This window comes from Pelodiscus sinensis, chromosome 2 (assembly GCF_052426305.1).
Source record: "Pelodiscus sinensis isolate ZL-2025 chromosome 2, ASM5242630v1, whole genome shotgun sequence".
NCBI classification, from domain to species: Eukaryota; Metazoa; Chordata; order Testudines; family Trionychidae; genus Pelodiscus; species Pelodiscus sinensis.
The window spans coordinates 98,546,037-98,562,500 of NC_143053.1; the positions used below are offsets into that span (position 1 = coordinate 98,546,037).

General features: G+C 39.3%; 2 protein-coding genes across 2 annotated transcripts in view; one reads left to right on the forward strand and one right to left on the reverse strand.

Annotated features, from left to right (window-relative positions):
• Positions 1–5,697: 5,697 nt before the first annotated feature.
• Positions 5,698–15,102, reverse strand: PTGR3 (prostaglandin reductase 3). Its single transcript, XM_006121399.5, has 2 exons — positions 14,031–15,102; positions 5,698–7,489 (listed from the first exon to the last, which is right to left on the reverse strand). Exons 1-2 carry the CDS (start codon positions 14,336–14,338, stop codon positions 6,565–6,567), a joined length of 1,233 nt encoding a protein of 410 aa, XP_006121461.3. The 5' UTR covers positions 14,339–15,102; the 3' UTR covers positions 5,698–6,564.
• A 1,212-nt stretch (positions 15,103–16,314) lies between these two features.
• The window catches only part of TSHZ1 (teashirt zinc finger homeobox 1), a 62,988-nt gene continuing 62,838 nt past the window's right edge, over positions 16,315–16,464 (forward strand). The window contains exon 1 of the mRNA XM_075921069.2: positions 16,315–16,464. This exon is cut by the window's right edge and continues 11 nt beyond it. The gene's annotated coding sequence lies outside the window, so the exon portion shown is untranslated.

Here is a 16,464-nt window from a genome sequence, read left to right on the forward strand (position 1 = left end):
CACAGTACAAAGGGAGCTTAAAGTCATGACTGTCCTGCTCCCACCAGGATTGCCTCCTGGAGATACAATTTCAACCCAAATCCATGGGAAACCTAAGGCCTGGGAGACGGATATAGCTCCTGCTTGCCTGGATTCGGCCCCTGAGGCTCAGGACTCTCCTCCACCCCAGCACTGGGGAGCCCACACTGATGCTCCAGCCCCACTGCCTCCCACCATCTCCACGTGGGGCTGGAGCACACAAAAACTACTAGCCTGGGCCCCACAAGGCTCTGGCATGCGAGGGGAATGTCTTTCTCCATTTCAGTCAAGGGCCATGTCAGTGAGGGTTTTGTTTTGGCTTTTTTTTTTTTCTAACTTGTGCCCGCTCTCCCCCGCCACTGATTTTTCTGTAGGTCAGCACCTCCAGGCCAACAAAGGTTCCTCATTCTTGCACAAAGCAAACTTTTTAATGTAATTGCATTATTGAAAATAAAACTTGCATTTCTAACTAGCTCCAGATTGCATTTATGTCCATAATAAAGAATGATTTTTTTTATCAAAGGGAAGAATGATGATAATTGGAGAAAAATGCATGCTGGGTGCTGTTTTTCTAATTTTTCTATGTATGAAGCAAGCTATTTCGTACTTATCCAATATTTATGAAATCCTTCTTCTAATCCAGAGGGAAGCAGCCAGCCACACCTGGCAGCTGTTTTTTCTTAAGCCTGGACTATACCTAGTTTTTGTGTTTGTGTCAGTGTGACACAACGGATAGTGTTTTCTGCCCCAACTGTGTAAAAAGCTCAGCTTATATTATATTTATACATCATACATCAGGATGTATGCATAAGAGAGCAAATAACATGGTAGTTGAAAAAATTAGCAACTCCTTCTCATCAGTTATGATGCAAAGTACCCACCCACATCCAGTGAACATGAAGTGGTAAGTGAAAAGGTTAAAACACTACACAGGTACAGATCCTGTGGCAATTACAAATGTTACTGAAATAAAAGCCAGAAACAGGAAGCCAAAAAACAGGTCCCTAAGGCAGGCATATGTCTTAAATGATATCATTTGTCAAGTTTCCAGCATCATATGGTTGTGAACACAAAAAGAAGTTCTGTGTTACGCTCAGGACATTACACACTCATTAACTGGAATGTTTCTGAAGTATATAACATAGGATTTTCATTTAATAAAAAGCAGCTCCTTGCCGTTGCGCTATATGTAAAATAAATTCTAGATACCCTAATTGCCTTTCAAAGATGTTCTACCCAGTTTTGGATAGGGTATCTTTCTCTCCCTCTCCCTTCTTTAGACCACAGCATAAGAATTTTAAGCAGAATGTGTTATTGCCACAGATTAAAAACCATTTTAGAATCTTTTGGATATCCTCTGAAATGTGGATTTTTGCGATGATGAAAATAGAAAGCACTAATGCTGTTATAAGAAAAATGACCTATAGGAACATCTGTTTATTATTTTTACACATGAGGGGAAAAAAGAGAATTAAGGGAGAAAAATATAGAACAAAACTACTCCTCTTCAGCTGTTCTCTCCAAAAGAATTAACATAATTGTAATTAATTAGTATAATCCCTCTATTTATCCACACACTAGTAGTGCATTAGAGTTAATATACAAGCTCCCCTTTCACTCACTGCCCTGCCAATGACCTTAAGCCTGATGTGGAAGGAAGACCACTCTCCTTAGACTTGAGAAATAATTTATCCACCATGATTGTTCAGTCTGGGCCCCCTCTCTAAAACCGAGACTGACAACTGTGTTGAATTATGGATGGTACATTTGTAGTGTGTACAATGGTTTGCAAAAGAAGGTGCTGAGACCATCAAACTCGTTGCATTTAACATTGCAGGCTGGGTTTGAACGATGATCTGAAGAAAAACAGACCCCTTGCTGAGTCATGACCTTCCATTTTCAAATAATTTTTCAAATATATTTTTGAGATTGTGTCTGATTGAGAAAACAGCCTTCTGTTTAATCTAAATAAAACTGCACAGTTTTTCTATTTGTAAAAACACATTACATAAGGCTATTTTTTAGTTTAATTTTATTTTACCTGGGATTCCTCCCTCTCCCACATTTCAGGATTTAGCATATCCCCTAAAAACATAATAAATTTCTATTCTTTAGCTTAAGGGATCCATCAGTTAAAACGTTAGTCTTTCATCTTTATTACCCTCCCATTAAAATGAAAGAAACCGGGACTCACTTCAGTTTAGAAGAAGCAATTTAGTTGGTAATGTCCTTACTACGCATATCTTTACAAAGAGAGAAAGTGCATTATTGCTTATATTTCACACATCTATCTGCATAAGAAGCAACTAAACCTTTCAGACACATACTATGTTAAATTTAATAATATTCTTTGATTAGATTATTTTATTACATTTTTCCATTACCAGTCATTTCCCATACACATTTACATTCATAAAATCTGCAGGTTTTTGTGCGTGCTTATGTTAACGCAAAGCAAAGATTTTCTGTTTTGCCACAGCTGTTAGATCTGAAAGGGACAGATTAATAACTAACCACCACATTGGACTGGGTTTTCTTGTACATTGCTGCAGTAACCCTTTGCTATAATGAGGACACAAAGAGCCTCACATCAGACTGCTCCTCTTCTTCATAACTCAAAAGCGTCACAGTGGCAACAGCCTCTAGTGCTATTTGTCTTTAGTGCAGTTGTGACACTTCGGCATGATCCATAATTTGGCAGCTATTTACCGTGACATTTCCCTTCAGTGCAGCCATAACATTCAGTGAAGCCATTATTTGGTTCCATTTACCATATAAATTGTATTGTTGTGCATGCATGCTAGAAGCTACATTAGGTACCTGAAAATGAGTAAATCTTGTAAAATAGATACTAACAGCCATTCAGCAGTGGAATTTCTTTACTCCTCAGACTGAGAGAGGGGGAAAAAAATAGTGTTTTCAAATACGGTTTCAAACTTTTCCCTGAGCAATTGTAATTATTTGTATGTATATGACACGGCAGCTATAATTAGCCACTTATTTTAAACCCCCCATAAACCACCAAAAACTGTAACCCAATAGCAATGTAACTTAATTCAACAAGACATTCGGAGATTCCAGCATAGCAATTAATTATGGAGCATCTTTGTACAACGTGCTGAGGGGTACAGTCCTGTATATACAGTCGGGGTATGTGTGTGAGAGAGAGTCAGAAGAAAAAGAAGCATATAGTCAGCCCTTCATTAAATTTCTTTGTTGTTTTCCATGGAAATGTGTATGTGTGTGCACGAGCATGCATGTGTGTATAAGGAGAATTCTGTCATTATCCTCAACAAGCAACGTTAGGTTCGGTCGTAGCAAATTCATTTAGAAAAGTAAAATTAGGTTGTAGCACCAGCAACTACAGCTTGAGCAGATGCTATTATTAATATTATTATTCAAATCCCCACTCTTTGCATATAGTATACTTAATACTTCCCAGGCACATGTATTATTATTTTTAATCATTTAAGTCCCCACTGTGCACACAGCTTTTAATACACCTTTTTTTGCAAGCATATTAAGTGTATTGTTGTTAATCCCTTGCTGTGAGTTTAGTTTCTTTTCCTCATACATTCAGTGTCCTAGCATTATTTAAACCCTTGCTGTGCACATGCCATATATATTCTCTTGTCCATCTAATACTGTAGGCATTATTTATATACACAACAGCTTGCTTACCCAAAATGAGTCTTATGCCTATTGTAGCCAATTCACAATACATACTTTTGAAATAAAACAAGGGAAAAGTTGTCTATGTTCTCACATACCTGAGAATTATCACCAGTAACAATAGAGAAAAGATAATCTGTACGTCTCAAATACCTGATCTTTTCCCCCAGATAAAGCTGCTCTTTTCAGTAATCTAAAACAAGCAGTAATAACTTATCTTAAAAAAAAAAAAAAAGTGGTGGTGAGGGGAAGGGGAGAAATCCCTGACTATTTTGGATTCATTCATGAAAGAACAATCATACACATCTTAAGACATCTCCTTAAACATTCTGGAGAAGTATGATAAAAATGACAAAGCAATTGTGATAGCCAACCTAGACATCAAAAGTGTTTAGAATTAGTAAACAGGGAATTAAGTTCTGCACATAAAGAAGTTGAACTTCAGTAATAACATTACAAAACATACTGAGGTGCTGAAGAGTAACCCAAACACTACAGCTAGGACCAACACAAATAATGTCACATTTTAATATAAATATAGGAATGTGCCAAAGTTGTGTCTCTATTTCCTTATCTTATTTGTATTTGTGATGGAGCTTGTGGCAGTTAATCTTTGGTAATGTATTTAGAAAAGTAGTAATCGTTTATGAAATCCTGGATGTCATATATGCACATGGTATATTACTATACAAATCCTAGGCCAAAATGTTCAACCTGGGATGACTAAAAATAGGCACATAAATCACATGAACTTCAAATGATCAGCACTTCCGAAAATCAGGGCACCGAGTTAGGTGAATAACTATGGATTTTGGTACACATCTGTAGGTGCCCAATTTGAAAATATTGTTGTTCATGGCCCTGCTGCAGACGGTTAACAGGTATGGTTCCTTTTCTAGATTTTGTATCAGTTAATACAGATCTGAATGGTTTTCTCAGACATATATATTGCACACAGATATGCATATTTTAACTATTTTAAAAACACTATAAGGGACCAGATATATTGGAGTAAAAACCTGTCACATTAGTACTCTCTAACTGATCTTGTAAGGATTTGAGGGCTTTTCTGTCATCAAGCTGGATCTCTAAATGTTAATGTACTTTCTGATTATGAAAATAATTTTTCAAAATAGTAATAATAAAAAACAAACCAAGAAACCCACACTACCATGGTAACTAGCTAGTAGCAAGCTACATGGCTTGACAATCCCTAGAATGTCCCTATAGAATAATCTAAGCTTGCCTGAACATAAGAAAAAGCAAAGAATTTTAAACTGCAAAGACTGACACCACTCTACCTTCTTCTGAAAACCCCCAAACAGGTGAACTGATACTGACGTTCAAACATGGCAGAAAAGGAAAGATTTTTTGCTGGATACTAATCCATAAACCAGCAATAACAGAGGTAAACTATCAAATTACAGTCGGAATGCACTTTTAAATCATAAAATGAAACATGATTTAACTTTTCTATGAGTTCCAGGTATGTCAGCATAAGTGAAGCTGCCAGTGCTCTCAAAGTCCATTAAAATTCTCTGACTTCCATGGAGGCAGCAAGGTCAGGCCCTAAAAGTGTAACTACTGTAATGAAAATAAATGTACAGTAGGTACAGTTTAAAAGCATCACTATTTTGGAAACAGTTCACTGTTACCATAGGTTGAATTCCCATTTTATATACAGGTATAAAAACACCTCCTCAGCCATGAATAATTTTCAAAACAGAACAATCATTTTAACTGAACCCACTGTGTAAACTATTCCCCAGTTATGTTTTTATTTATACTTGAGATGTGTATTGGGCACAGAGAATTTAAACAAAAGACCTTGCTCTTTGCCATAAGGCCTAAGTAGTAGCATTAGTAAATATTACTACTAACTTGGCTATGAGAAGTTGTACCAAATATTCATCACTGTTTTAAATATATTAAAATATACTGCACCTCTATGAAAGAGTTAAGCTACAGGAAGTGTAACAATATGAAAAAATATGACAAACACAGAGATAGCTTTCTGCATTTTATTAAATTGTTGATACAAATAAAGAATCTCAATACATGGAAACACAATTTAGAACTGAAGTCCTGTTAGCCCATCTTGGGGATTAATAGAGAGAAAGAAGGGTAAAGAATAAAGATAATAAACACCAAAGCAAACAGATAAGATGACTGTTCCAAATGGAACAAAGATGTGAATAAAAATTGCAGACTTACTTATAGTTGCCAACTCTGTGATTTAAAAGAAATGGTGAGTGTTCCCTCCTTTTCTCCCCCATTTTTCTGCCATGTTAGAACTAGTGGCTACATTTTCTGTATAGAATTGCATGTGAATTCTGAATAACTTGCACAGGACAGCCATAACATTATTACTGAGTTTGAAATACAAAAAAAGTAGAAAAAATAATTTTAAACTTTGGTTTCCCAGAAATGTCAAGAGTTAAAAACAGAATGTTTTATTTTGCTGAAAATAAAAGATGTTTTTAAATCAGAGGATCAAAATAGCTGACATGACACATATGAAATGTAATGTTTCCAAAAAGGATTTAAAAATCTTATCAAAGAAACTGGTGGATCAGCCTCTGCATCATCACTTATTCTAATTGCCCAGAATAATGTTCATATCTAGTATTAGCCTGAGCAGCGCTAATACTATAAAAGTTACAGAATCAAACACAGGCTTGTTAAATCCTTGCAACAGGCACTGGTTAAATTTTTAGCTTTTTTAAGTCAACCTTTTTCGTAACAACTTAATACCGTTTTAATATACTACCCTTTACTAAGGTTTTTTTTTTTCAAAAAGAAATAGTTTCCAGTAATTCTGAGGTATAAAGTGCCTATTTTCTCTCTGTTTTGATTAATATCATTGTTCTGTTTTTACAGCTTACTGTTGACAGAGTTAGGTAATTCAACTACAATTTTTCCAATGTTTTTTCCCATGTACATATAATCTATAGCACGGAATACAGACTCCAAGCCAGTGAACTTGCCCTCTGGAGACATGTCTCCAAGGTCCACCTCACAAACCAGTTCTCCACTTTCACACATAGTGAGCAAATGCTGCATAGCCATTTTATATTCAGAAAGATAATGGTTCAGGAAGAAACCCTGGATGCTGGCAGATTTCTTCAGTAGTTTTGCTGGCAACATCTCTGCTTTAATAGGCTGAAGGCCAGTAGGATTTTGATAGCCAGAGATAAACCCAATCACTATCAGTCGCCCTTTAGTAGCCAAGGAGTTGACAGCCAAGTCAAACATCTTTCCACCAACAGATTCATACACTACATCCACACCTTCTGGGTAGTCCCTTCTAAGAACGGCACCAAGATTTTCAGTTTTATAGTTGATGGGATGGTCACAGCCAATGGATTTCAGAAAATCAGCCTTTTCATCACTGGAGCAAGTTCCAATTACATGGCACTTTGCCTTCTTTGAAAGCTGCACAGCAAACTGGCCTGTTCCTCCAGATGCTGCAGTCACCAAAACCTTCTTGCCTTCAGTCAGTTCTCCAAGCTGCTTCAGACTGATGTATGCTGTCGTGCCACTTAACATTAGAGTAAGGAACTCAGGTTTCACTGAGGGTAGAAGAACTGCTTGTTTGGCAGGCACAACTGTATATTCAGCAAAAGAACCAGGTGCCATATAGGCCACAGCTTGGCCTACTGTGTATCTGGCACTAGCACTCAGGCCTAAGGCTACCACATCACCAATACCTTCAAAACCTACATCAAACGGGGGTTTAACTGACGTGTCATACCGACCAGCTGAATAGTTTATATCAGATGCATTAATGCCGATAAATCTAGAAGAAAACAAAAATTTGTTATCATGCTTTCTTTGTCAAGTACTTTGCCATGCGATAAAACATCCACTTAGGTTTACTGGATAAGATGTAACAATACATATTCAAATATACCAGTAATTAGAAAAAATGTTCACATCATACTATTCAAAGAAGTCTGTATACATAGCATAGACGTGATTTTAATCAGACTTTTCTACCTTATGTTTCTAATATCGTAGAAATGTTAGACATGTTTAAATAAAAAGACATTCTCCACATGGCTGCTTTAACCAAAATAAGCAAACCAAAAAAATAATTTTGTATCAGACTGGAAAATTAAAATGAATTGACCACTCTACAAATCATATAAAAACAACTCCGTAGAATAAAATATGTGCAAAGTGCTAAATATATTTATTTTGGCAACATATTTACATTTCTGATTAGAATAATACCGTTAACAATGAACGATAACATTAAGCATAAATGTCATCTGCAAGATCATAACATGTTATCGAAGGCAAGTTTTTTTGTTTTAAAATTATTGTGATTATAGGAAATATGCCTTCTCTTTGAGCTAATTTCAACATTAAAATAATTTGCTTTTTACAAATTACTCATAAAACATGCAAACAGCCTTGTACAGAGGGACTGAAACTACTCTGTATTCAATTTTTAGAAGTCCAACTGACCTCTAACAGGTGAAAAAGAATGCCAATATTTTCAAAAAAGACACACACATTCTAAACTTGATTAGCAGTAGAAGATAACAGTTTGGTATTTTGATCTAGTTTAATTGCACAGGAGATATTTTACTAACAATATTTTTTCATGTTAAAATAGCTCATAACAAAAATACCTGCTACACGAGGAAGACAAGGAGAGTCTGTTAACTAGAAACATCAAGAAGCTTGCAAATGCAGCAGAAGGATGTCAGATTTTTACTACAGGTGAAACTGATAACTTAAAGATTATAGAAGTTGGCGTCATATGAAAAGCTGTAGAAGTATGCAAACCGTGCAATTTTAATAGAAATAGTTAGCAATATTTTCAAATTGTGTGTGTGAGATTTTGAAGTGCTTACACATCGTACTCAAAGAAATGAGAAACTGAAAATATTGCTTTTAAAATTTTTTTTAGTTCTTTATACTATGGAGACTCTCAGACTTTATATTAAAGTGTGTATTGTATAGATATGTACAATTTGTATATATATTACACATAAGGTGGAAAAAGAAGAATGTGGCTTTTGTTGCTTTCCTTATTTCTGCATTTAATCCAGTGTTCAAATATAATAAAGAATGTCTACATCCTATTTATAGATAAAAAAAACTACCATCCTCCTTTAATTTACATAATTCCCATGTCCCATCGTTAAGAAAAGCAGCAGCTTCCACAGCAAAATATGTCTCTTCAGGACACTTGAGAAAAATGATCATAAAGCTAAGGCACAATTGGTGCTACTGTTTTGCATTAGATTTTAAAAAATAACTTTTAGCAGTGAGGTTTAAAAGCAGAGAGATGGCTATCTCCCTTCCTCCCCGCCCTTATTTCTACAGCAGTAACTTTCAACCCATGGATTTACACCTCTCCTGCAATCTGGGCCAAATTACCTCTGAATTAGCTTCCTTGACTGGCACAGAGAGAACCTCCTTCCCTGCAGAAAGCCTATTTGTGCTCCTTTAATTTTTTGCACTTATATGAAACAGGCATCCCCTATATAAACCCAAGAGAGGGGAGGAATTAAAAAAAAAAAAGCACACACCTTTCTCCCCACCCTTTTCAGTCCCATCTTCTTTTCACTTAGCATCTTTCTTAAAATGGAAAGGGACAGATCAAGGCAGGTAAATGACCTCTAAAGCTGGAAACTTCGTGTGTGAAGGGAGGAGGGAATGGGAGTGCTGCAGTTAAACAGATGTCTTGTATACAAGTGTCCTTAACATGCTGCTTTTTACCAGGAGAAAATGCAAATCACCCCCCATCTCTTCCCCTTCTCCCGGCTCCACCAGAAGCTGAAACTGTGTGTGTGTGGGGGGGGGGGGGGGGGGGGGGGGGGGGAGGGAGGATGCAATGGCAGATCTCGGGAAAGAAACAGTGCAGAAGCAGAAGTTGGTGCCTGCCTGCACCTCTCCACCTTTTAGGATAACCGTAAGAGGGAAAACGTGCCAGTGCTGGCACCAGTAGGAGTGTGATTGCTCAGCGGGACTTCAGAGGTCGGCCAGAGAGTTGGGACATCTCTCTGAAGCCATTCATTTAATCTTAGCACTCCCTCCCTCTAGCCCCTATTCTACATTGCGGCACCCCTACTTCTTCCCCCAGCACTTGGCCTCTTGCAGCTCTTCTCCCTCTCCCCCATGCAAGTCTGTATGTGCAGATGCGGATGCCTTTCCATTTCAACTGGGGGGCTGCAGCTCTTCGGTGGCTGCCTATGAGAGGAGGAAGAAAGGGGGCTTGGAGATACGCACAGGTCAGCCTGTGGAAGAAACAGTTGAAAGACTGTCCTCTTGTTCGCGATCGCTTTCCCCCCCCCCCCCTCCAATTCAAACGGGGCTAGGAGCCCCAGGGAAAAAAAATATTAGGAAGAAACAAAGAAATGAGAACTAGTTAGTGTATGTGTGAGTGGCTTGCTTGTAATATTTGTTCTTACCATCCCAACCCCTCCCCTCCAGTTTTCCAAGCTGCCTCTGCCATGTGAAATGATTCTCTCTGGACTAGGGGAATCATTATTATTAATCAATATAGTCTCCAAGCTTGCTAAAAGTACTCCTCACTCGACTCCTTTTTCTCAACCCACCAATATTTGTGTAACTCCCATGTGTTCGCGCCTGTAGGGGTTTTTTTTTTTTTTAATTTACTCTTCCTAAATTTCCCATATGCAAAAAAAAAAAAAAAAACCCACAACCCAAAAAACGATCAAACCATAACGTCTGAATTCAAAATCTTATCTAAATCCTTTATTGTTAACCTTGCTTTTCCAAGGTACTGTGGGGGACATGGTGTTCTGTGCCCCGGGCGTTTAAACCCTTTCATTTTAAACGCAGAAATAAATTCAAGATCAACTTGAAAACTTGTGAGAGCGCGAAACGAGGTGGGTATCGGGTGGGGTGGGGGGTTGTGTGTATAAAAAAGTGCATTCTGCTTTTGCAGGGTGCCTTCAAGATTCTTCTCAAGTGATCCTCCTGGTTTAATTTCCAAATTTAAAATGTCTTTTCTATTTGACTAAGGAAGGTCTGGTGAGGGCACCATCTTTCACTATTTTCAAAATCTGAAGAGCTGAGACACGGAACCAGAGATCGGGGCTTCTTTCCCCAAAATAATTGCTCACACTCCCGAGTCACCCGCTTTATTTACACTGAAGGGTGCTGACCCCTTGGTATTGTTTATTATAAAAACAAGACGTGCCCGAGGAGGGATGCAAATACTGCTTCTCGCACCCAAACAAAACGCAAGTGAGCGAAATTCAGCACAAGACTCTTCAACACAGAGACAAAACAAGGTAATCCAAACTAGGAGCGCAGAAGAAAACAAATTCTCAACCCAAACACTCAGCCGAAATAATCCCCCTACTCCTCCCACCGTGATCCGCCAAACCATGAATCAAAAACTCTTCCCCCTTCCATTTCAATAACACCCTCCCCATTAACTTTCACCTCCGCAGAAAATCGTTAAAAATATTTGGGAAACGAAATAACCGGTCACTCTTTTACAAAAGGCTTGAAAACATCGCATAACTTAGGGGAAACCTGGGCTTTTTTCTTTTGATCGTTCTTCTGCCATAAAACAGAGGTACCTTCCCCTTCTTGAAAATAGAAGAAATGACCATAAGCAGCATAAATGGCTACGTTAAGGATTCTATTCCCCTTCGCTTTCCTTTCTCCACTAGAAAGAGCAAGTTTATTGTTTTAAATCGATTTCTAGTTTAAAAGTATTTCTCTGTGAGTAAAGGCTATGATGGATTTTTCTGCTAAGAACTATGGAATGCTTTTTCCACCGAAAGAAAAAGTGGGGGGAAAGTTCCATTTAATAGAAGCATCTTATTTGAAAAGCAATAAATACATGGACCTCCAAAGCGCTTTTCCACAGTATTCCCCTAAATCTAAAAGCAGATTTTACTGTGGTGAATGAGAGCTGTTTTGCATAAAAAGCTCTAAGCAATTAATACTGTTCATGGGCGTGACTGAGACTAAAATGAACAAATTCGCAAATGCACCCTTCAAACGCAAGTCATTTATTGTTTTGTTTTTAAAATCCTTAGACTTCTACCTATTGTAAAATGTGTTTTTAGAATCAATAAAGCCAGGGACACATTTTGTCTTTTTGGGATAAGAAACAGCTTCCCCAGGATAGTACAAAAGCGGGAAAGAGGGCTTGTTTTCTGCTGCAGCTCTTAGAAGGTACACGCAGAGAATATATCCTGTGCATTATTTTTGTACTAATGGAATCTCATGCGATGTGAGATTCCTCAGCAAATAATAATAACAAAGAAAAAACTTCGCTCAACTCTAAACAACACACAATATAATAACTCCACACCTCAGTCGATCACTTTCCCCCACTCCCACCCCTTTTTATAAACTGATGTATGTTCAAATACAAGCAACTGCCTGGATGAGTCTCTGGACCAGCTTCTGATTTCACTCTGGGGCGTGCACGTCTTTCTAGCACCCAGGAAGCCCACCCAGGCACAAGCGAGGAGGGGTGGGGGAGGGAAGAAGAAAGAGTTATACTGAAAACAATATAAATGGCATGAATACATTTTAAAATTTCACAGGAAAAGAGGGAGAGTGCGTATGGGGGAGGGGATTAGAGAACAACGACGTAACAACCTTATCATATCCAACTACCAGCAGTGGGACTTGCTACATTTTTCTGTAGCTGTTTGCATTGTAAGGCAGGCGGGTCTCTTCCAAGAAAAGGAGTTTAACTCCAGACTGATTCATGTTTCATGCCATTATTGTTTTTAGGGCCGCTCCTTATTAGATGCAGCAAGTCAGTGCTTTAGAGCTCTCTAGTTGAAAAATCCTATAGGTTGATGGCAGCAGCGAGTTAAAGTTTTGCATGAAGCTTTTTCAGTCGTAAGAAGTCCATGTCTCTCTCTTGTACATTATGACCCCCCTTCCCCAACCACACACACTCCAGAGATTAGATACAGACAAGGTACACAAGCACTTCTGTTAATAAACTTCCAGTTTTGACCTCAGGACTGTTGGTGTATTTCATTATGCACTGTCTTTAAACAACCAGTTCTATGTAGGGGCAGGTTTTAGTCAAGTCTTTTGACCCTTTCCCCTCTTGACAGAAACAGCTACACAATCTTCCATAGGGTTCCCAGAGTTCCAGCTTCTACCAGAGGTAGTTGGATTTTTAAAAAGCCCTACTTTTGTTTTAAGGAATGATTCCATCTAGGCGGGAACCAATGAAAATATATAGGTTATAAAGCCTTTTGGGGAAAGGTACACTTTGTCCTCACAGTCTTCATTTTATTGGGAGCTGACCAAAAAGCTTGAACGGACAGTACTAGCAAGCACACAATTTACTGCACATTATGTTAAGCAAAATGTCACAGCTTTACTCCCTGTGTGACCCTGTTTCGTTGTAAAAATAGCAAACAATTTAGAAAGCCTACTTCACAAGGGAGACTAGCAGTGGTAATAAACTTTCTAAAAGGTTGGAGAGGCTTATGGAGTTTGTTAAAAGCTTGTGGAATTTCGAGATGCTTTCTCCTTTCCTGGTGTTACTGTTTGCTTTTTAGGAGGAGGAAGAGGATGGAAGTAGTGGCTAGATGGTTGACGGGTGACAGGGAAAGCAGAAGTAGCATTGACAGACTGATGCGATCCTCTTGCCTTCCTGTTGATTCATACTCACTAAAGGTTAGTGACGTGGAGAACTACAGAGGGGAAAAACACAGACACGCAGGGAAACACACACATAAAACCATCGTCGGTGCATGCTCTATATACAATTACACGCTCAGCCCGTGGCTATAAATAACACAGACACAGATTGCTCTATATTGTCAGACAGGGAGACAGACACGCTGGTGACTAGGTAAACGTAACACACACAAACTTGGGAAGGATTTAGAAATCATGTTCTGGTTTTGCAGTCCCGAGCCCTTACTTCACGTGCAGCGTTCTGTTTAAGATCATGCTGCCCTTCCCACCCTTGCAAACGGCTACTAAAGCAGTGATTTGTGAGGCTGTTCTTCCTCCCGGGTAGGAGAATAAGTACTGCTTGATCAGCTGCATTGGTAAGAAAGGAGAAACCAAAACAGAAAGCAGCACCTCCAAAGATGCAAAAAATCCCACCCACCCCAATGCCTGGGGGGAAAGGTTTGTGGCATCAGAACTTCAAAACAAACAACAAGAAAAATCAAATTCACAGGCGCCAGATGGCAGCTGGTACACCCTGATAGGATGACAGGACAAGAGAAGGCCACAAGAGGTGAGAAGTCAGAGGGCGTTTGGGCAGGAAAAGGGCTCAGACCCCAGGGTTAGCTAGGAAGTAGGTGAAGAGAAGACCTGGGGGGGGGGGGGCTGGAGAGGGGAAGGGAGCTCACCTGTTTCTGACAAGAAGATCTCCATCTCCCGGGAGTGGCACAGGCGCGTCCTGCCGCAGGGCAACAGCCTCTCGGAAGTTTGAGTTCAGCTTAGTCACCACCAGCTTCTTCATGGAGCTGGGAATAGACGAGCCCTGGAAATCCAGAAAGTGACGGGAGTAGGACATGTCCAAGATGGGCCGGGGCCGAGCACCACCAAAGCAGGACCAGAAGGGACCCTCCAGAGGACACTGCTGCTGCCGCCGACTCCTCCAGAACCGAGACCCCCAGCACCTCAGCAAAGCGCTGCTTTTTGTATTAAAACGCATTTCTAGCCTCAGCGCTCTTATCCCACCCTCAGCACCCCCTTTGGGGGTGTCCAGCGATGAGGGTTCTTCGCACAGGTTGCAAAACCCACCACCACCGAATTCACAAGAGGAGACACTCTCTGAACATAGCTATTTGTGTATGTAAATAACGTCTAATGTAGCAAGCTGCAGCCTGTCTCCGTCCTCCCAGCCCAGCCCCTCCACAACACGGAAACACCAGAGAAGCAGCAGCACCAGCAAGATGATCCCCCTGGAGCTGATCTTCATTTACCGTCTCTAACATGAAACAGGAACAAAGTTCACCCTCCCTAACACAGTCCCGCCTGCAAAGCTGCTGCAGCAGCAAAAACTGTGGGTGCCTGTGTTTTGTGTGTGATCTGCAACAACACAGAAACACATGCCCGCCTGCCTCTCTATAATGCAACCAAATCTGATCACCGCGACCAGGCTTTTCTTACGTTCAGTGAAAGACAGGTTTGCAAGATTTTCCGCTCAGAATTTTTGTTTTGTTTTTAGCTTGCATGCTGCATTTTAGGAAGGGAATTCAAAATCATTTAAATATAAAACCGTGCCGCATCCCCATCCCCATGCGCCTAGTTTATAAAAGCCGGAGATGATCCCTTTAAAAAAGTTGAAAGAAAACACGACTATATTATCAGATCAATAAGGTTAGAGTAGTAAAGAGAAGTTGCAGCTAATCTTCTAATGTTGTTATTAGGAGCAGCTGGGGAGCTGCAGGCTGCTGACACAGGCACCGCCCCTTCCGTGCGAAACGTTCACTTCCTCGCAAGGTGGTACAAATCAACCCAGAGCCGCTAGCAACCACTAGTGGATATAGCACTTAGATTTGGGGAGAATAAAAGCACGGCGATTTATGAAAGGGTTTAAAGCATCTTACAGATTTTTGTGTGTGTTATGTCTATGAAGAGAAATGTACTGCTGATGTCCTTCTAGTCGGAAAACACGCACGAAGTGCACTTTACAGCCTCCTGGGGTTTATAGTCCTCTATAACCCGAGTACAGTTAAAAAGTGGCTCCTTCTCCCTTTTAGCTTTGACATTACAAAATAAAAAAAATGGCCTAAATATTTTTCTGCTCCCCGGTATCTTTAAGAGAGGAATTTTTAAAAAATTAACTTCTGCAATGTAGAATTACTTTTGGGAGAGCATTTATAGAAAACCAACTGGGAGGTCAAAGGACTAAAGTAAATGTTTTGATAAAACTGCCAGCCTAACTTGATGATTGTGGAAATTAATTTAAAGAGAGCTGTTGCAATAGTGGAGGAAGAATTCATGTATAACTCACTTGGAATTAACTCCATCATTTCATGATGCACAATTTATTTCTTAATTGCATATTAATTCAATAAAATTACCTTTTTGCCCCAAAGGATGCAAATGTATAGCTTTAAGTGTTTACCTTTAAGAATCAGAATGTAGTTTTAATTTTCTTTCTTGCATTATGAAGGGGGGAAGGGAACCACCGTCTGTTCTTGCAGTTAGCAATATATGAATCCCTAGACAAACTATGCAAAGTCTATTAGCAGCATTTCATACGCTGCAGTTCTTGCTTTGCAATCTGCTGGCGTTTAAAAGTAAGGGAGATCTGTAATCTTACACAAATCATTCTAAATTCAAGGGGGAGGGTATGTTTTTGTGTGTCAAAGCTAGGTAGCATCTCTTGCTTTTTAAGTTTGCCCGAACTAGACATCTGCTTAAGTTAAATCAGCACATGCGTCTTGCAGAGTACTTTAGGAAGTGGATTATAATAACAAAACCGTCAATGTGTGCCTCACTTGAGAAATCTTTTATGCTATGCTGTATTAAGACTTCTTTTTTGTCATATTGTTTAGCTCTGGAAAAAAATGAAAACAAAGCAATTAAAAAGATTGACAGGTATGGGTTTGTGTGAGACCTATTTGTAATTGTCAGGGTGACGTTGGCAAGAGGAGGAGGAGTAAAAAACTGAAGCAGGAAAAGCAAGCTCGATGTGTCTGTCTATCAGTTGAGACTGTCTGAAAGCTCTGGGATCTGAATGTGTTACATTTCAGTGAAAAGAGAAGAGAGGGAGAGTGGATCTCTTTCTCTCCCAGGAGTTTAAAGGGGGGAAAACAGTTCACGTTAATC